Below are 4781 nucleotides of genomic sequence, written 5' to 3' on the forward strand. Positions count from 1 at the left end.
GTTGCCCCTGCTCTAGGGGAAGGTGCCCCTGCCTGTGGCAGGGGTTTGGAGCTGGATGAGCTTTAAGGTCCCTTCCAATTCAAACAATTCCATGAGTCTATGATTATGTCTGAAGCACCTTTGCACTAGTTCAAGCAGACAGTCCTGGCTGTGATGCTGAACAATCCCAAACCTGCGGCTGCAGCAGCACAATCCCAGCAGGTGCTTGTTGCAGGAGCTCACCCTGTTGAGTTGTTCAGGGGTGTAACAGAAATCACACCAGGGCTCTATGTGCTTCCCAAACAGCCACATCAGTGGGTGGTGGTGTGTGACCACACTCACTATTGATGTACCATGTGAAGGGATGCTATAAAAGCCTCAGCTGTGGGATGTAGCCAGTGTGCGCCCCGGCGGGAGCATCCCACGTGGATAATTTGGATGGATTTGTCAGGAGCAAGATGCACACGGTTGACTGGTCAAGTGCAGTGAGCTGTGGCCCGCCAGGTAGCCGGGTGGGAAGCGAGGGCGAGGGTGGGATCACCGGGATCCACTGGCTGGGACCCCACGTATCACCGGGATCCACTGGCTGCATCCCACAGGGACCTGTGCTTGGCCTCTGTGCCACTGGCACTCACTGCTGGCAACAGCTGTCCAGAGCTAATTTATATCCTAATGCTGCAGCAATGTTAATTTATAAATTACACTGGTAATTCCAGCTATTATTAATTTCAGCTGGTGTAGGGCAAGCCAAATTAAAATATGACACCAATTGCCACACATATGTACCAAGGACTGGCGTTTAAAATTTATAGGAATATTAAGTGTGACACTAGTCCCGGAGATGCTTTGCACAGTAATTACAGCTTCTCGGCCATGGGAGGTCCGATGGGGAGATGGGAACAAAAAGAAGGGAGAAGGGAAAAGTTGTCCATGCTGTTTGCTCCTGCTGGGTTTCTTCAGGATGTGGATGTGTCCTAATTGGCAGGTTTCTAGGTGGAAATCTGTGCTTGTTGTAACACTGTGATCTCCAACTGGGAGACTGTTGTGGTCCACCACCAGAGCACTGTGGGTTTCCAGGGATGCTTCAAAGTGAAGCAGGCTCTTGGAAAGGAGGGGCTGTAAGATGCCAGACAAAAGGAAGGCTACTGATGGCATCTTTGTGGTTTTGAGCCAAACTAGAGGGAGAGGGGGGCCAAGCATGGAGACCCATGGGGACCATAGGAATGAGCCTGGAGCGGCCGAGGGATGAAGTGTTTCAGCTGAAAGGAGGTGTTGGTACCATAACTAAAGGGAACAAAGTGGCTGTGAATGAATTGACACTGAAAAATTAGAGAGGGGTGTCCATGTCTGAGCACTGTTTGAAGTGTTTGAACACTTCCATCCCTGGAAGTGTTCACATCCCATGTAGACGAGGCCCTCAGTGGTTTAGTGGTGGCCTTGACAGTGCTGGGGTGAAGGTTGGACTTGCTGATCTTAAAGAGCTTTTCCAGCCTGGTTGATTGTATGATTCTATGTGAGTGGAGTGGGATGGACACATGCCAAGGAGAGATGATTTCAGGTCATTGTTGCAGGGTGTAGGTTGGGTGTGGGCAAATTTGCCCACCCTGGGGACATCATCTCTGGCAAGTGATGCTCTTGCTGGGGCCAAGGCCACCACAGAGGTCTGGTGCTTGGGGACACCTTTCTGGCAGGGGTTTTGTTGGGAATGTGGAACACATGCAAGGGTTGGGTGTCCGCGTGCAGTGTGATACAGACACAGTTTTGCCATGCTTCCCTATCACTTATGGCCCTTTCCCTTTGTCCCTGCAGCCGTGGGTTTCATCAGTGAGGATGAGTACCTGGAGATCACGGGCATCACACGGGAGCAGTCCGGGGAGTACGAGTGCAGCGCCTCCAATGACGTGGCAGCACCTGTGGTCCAGCGAGTCAAAGTCACTGTCAACTGTGAGTAGACAGGGATGGGGCTGGATGTGCCACCCAATGAGGGGATGAGATTTAGGAAGCAGGAGCAGCAAGAGTTTGCTTGAACAGGTTGTGGTTTGCCCTTTTCCCCCCTTCTTTTCAAGCTGCTTTTTTTTCCCATCACCTCCTCCTCAGCTGTCTCCATCAACCTGGGTTTTCCACCCATGGTGAGATGCTGTGCTGATAACCTCCTTGGAGAGGAGAGGAGTGAGCAATAAATAGGATTTTTTTCCATTACAAAGAATAAAAGAAAGAAAGAAAGAGAGTGAGGAAGCAAGCACCATATTTCATGCTCTGATAGAGGTGAAGACCCTCCTAAACACCTCTGTGGCCACCCCTGCTTAGCACAAGGGCACACATGGTACCCCAGAGATGGGGGCTCCAGTCCTCAGAGAAGCCCTCACTGGGCTGCAATGTGATGTCCCCTGTGAGCCCCAAACCCCTTGGACAGCAGCATCAGGGGCTGGGCATGGGCTTGGAGATGATTTTGGCCCCTTCTTAAGTGCAGAGGAACAAAAGGGAGCTTGTAGAGCAAGGGCAGGAGGTCGGATGCCCCAAGGTGCTGACCAAGGTTTCCCATCTTCCCCACAGACCCACCGTACATCTCGGGTGCAAAGAGCATCGGGGTGCCGGTGGGGCAGAAGGGCATCCTGATGTGTGAAGCTTCTGCTGTCCCCTCTGCCGACTTCCAGTGGTACAAAGATGACAAAAGGTAAGATCCCGGGGGACATAACTGGGAGGGCACGTACCAAGCCCATGCAAGATGCACCCAGGGTGGTACCTTCCACAATGGGGCCACAGGAGCCAGTTGAATTCCCAATAACCATCAGCACAAGCCAGGCTGGGATGCTGGGATGCTGGGAGGGGGGTTTTTCAGCAGCATCTTACATCCAGACAGGTTTTCTCTCCCTGTGCAGGCAGCACAGGCAAGATCGCTGCTGCTCGTGCCTCTTGTTTTAAGGTAAATCCCTGCTTAGGTGAAGCATAACATCCGAGAGTGATATTGGCAGCACAAATCCAAGCACTTAGGAGAGGATGAAATCCCTGTCATCTTTTTAAACACTTTAGCCAGAAGGCAGCGTCAGCTCCTTGCTCTTGGAAAGGCAAAAGAAATGAGGTGGTTGAGAGACAGGGTTTGTACAGGGATGTGGCTTGGGAGTGAGGAGGAGAACAGGGAAAGGTCCCACTCCAGAGCAAATGACCCCAGGGAAAGGGTTCTAACCCATTTGACATGGGTTAGTGGTGGGATTTAGCAGTGCTGTGGTAGAGGTTGGTCTTGATCTTAAAGGTCTTTTCCAACCTGGCTGATTCTGAGTCTATTCTTCCATTGTTTCTCCCTGGGAAGCCCAGGGGGGCTGTGGTGTGGCTGAACACAGGATAAGCTGCCCAGGTCACTAAAAGGAGGCATGTTCTAGCCAGTAAAGATGCTTCTGAAGCTAAAAGAAAGGTTGAGGCTGCCTGTTTGGGGAGGAAAGGAGCAGGAGGAGTGTAAAAGCAGCGGATGTTTGCGTGGCAGATGAAAGGCTTCACTCAGAAGTAGGTCACATCACAAGGGCCTGCAAAGCAGATGGGTGCTCGGAGTGTAGCAGGGGTGAGAATGGAGATGCAGCTCCTCCTGGGAGGAATTAGCAAGTAAAAGAGCTGCAGGAGCTGAGCAGGGGGGGAACACCGGCTCAGGGATGTCAAAGCACTTGGGTGATGCTTTAGGTTTGTGTCAGCTGAGAAATGTCCCCACTCACAGGCAGGACTAGGGGATGGCAGGTCGTGAGAAGCAGCGGGTGCTTCTCCTCCTGATGCCATCCCAGTGACCCTCTCCCGTTCTGCTTTCCTTCCAGGCTGGCTGAAGGCCAGAAAGGACTGAAAGTGGAGAACAAAGCCTTCTCCTCCAAACTGACTTTCTTCAACGTCTCCGAGCAGGACTATGGCAACTACACCTGTGTAGCCTCCAACCAGCTAGGAAACACCAACGCCAGCATGATCCTGTACGGTGAGTAGGGCTGAGGGGGATGGATGGCGAAGGGGAGCAGCTTAACAGGGAGACCACCAACATGAGAGACAATGGGAAGGGTCTTCCTTGTCTTCTGAGGGAGATGTGCTGATCCTTTCTGCTCTGGAGCATTGGTTGGAGGTCGTGGTGAGCTCAGGGAAGTGGAAAACCTCCAAACCTATCTCCTGATCTGGGTCCTGTGTCTGCCAGTGTTCAGAGGTGTTTGGCCCTGTATTTGGGATCTTCTGTCCAAGCCAAGTTAGGACTTGGCTGCAGGTTTCCATCTTCTCACTAAGACAAATACCAAGGAGAGCCTCTGTTTGAAGGCCCCAAGGGCTCGACCACCTTCAAGGTCATGTACTCCCCTCCTGCCAAGGAGATATATTCTTACTGATGGTGCCAGTGGGACATGGGAATGTGTAGATGGCAGGGAGGAGCAGAGAACCTGTGTACCCTCATCCAGGGTACTGTTTTCTCTGCATACCAGAGTTGGGATGAGAGCAACGCATCCATCTGACACTGATCGTGGCCAGGAAGGGCTGTAATTGCTCAACACGTGTCAAGCAGAGCCAGAGCAGGGGCCACGATCCCCAGATCCCTTTCATGGCCATCGAGAGCTGGAAGTGGACAGCAGACCTTGTCTCTGGCCACTTTCACGGGGATATTTCCCTGCCAGAGATATGGGGTGGGAACCATATGGGAAAAACAGGGCTCGGGGACCTGTGTCCTCTCCCATCTCTCCTTGCCACCCACCTTGTCTTCTCCTTGCTTCTTGTTATTGTATGGTCAGGAACAAGCTTCCTCATCCCAGGCCCATCAGTGGGGTGGCTCAGGGCTGTGCTCTTAGTGATGC

General features: G+C 52.3%; 1 protein-coding gene across 1 annotated transcript in view; it reads left to right on the top strand.

Annotated features, from left to right (window-relative positions):
• LOC104412733 (neurotrimin) overlaps window positions 1–3936 on the top strand; it is a 129446-nt gene extending 125510 nt beyond the window's left edge. The window contains exons 4-6 of the mRNA XM_010023530.1: window positions 1789–1923; window positions 2533–2653; window positions 3777–3936. Coding sequence (XP_010021832.1) covers window positions 1789–1923; window positions 2533–2653; window positions 3777–3936 — 416 coding nt within the window. The remainder of the gene's footprint in view (window positions 1–1788; window positions 1924–2532; window positions 2654–3776) is intronic.
• The last annotated feature ends 845 nt before the right edge of the window (window positions 3937–4781 follow it).

Source organism: Nestor notabilis, unplaced genomic scaffold, assembly GCF_000696875.1.
Source record: "Nestor notabilis isolate BGI_N333 unplaced genomic scaffold, ASM69687v1 scaffold7051, whole genome shotgun sequence".
Lineage (NCBI taxonomy): Eukaryota > Metazoa > Chordata > Aves > Psittaciformes > Psittacidae > Nestor > Nestor notabilis.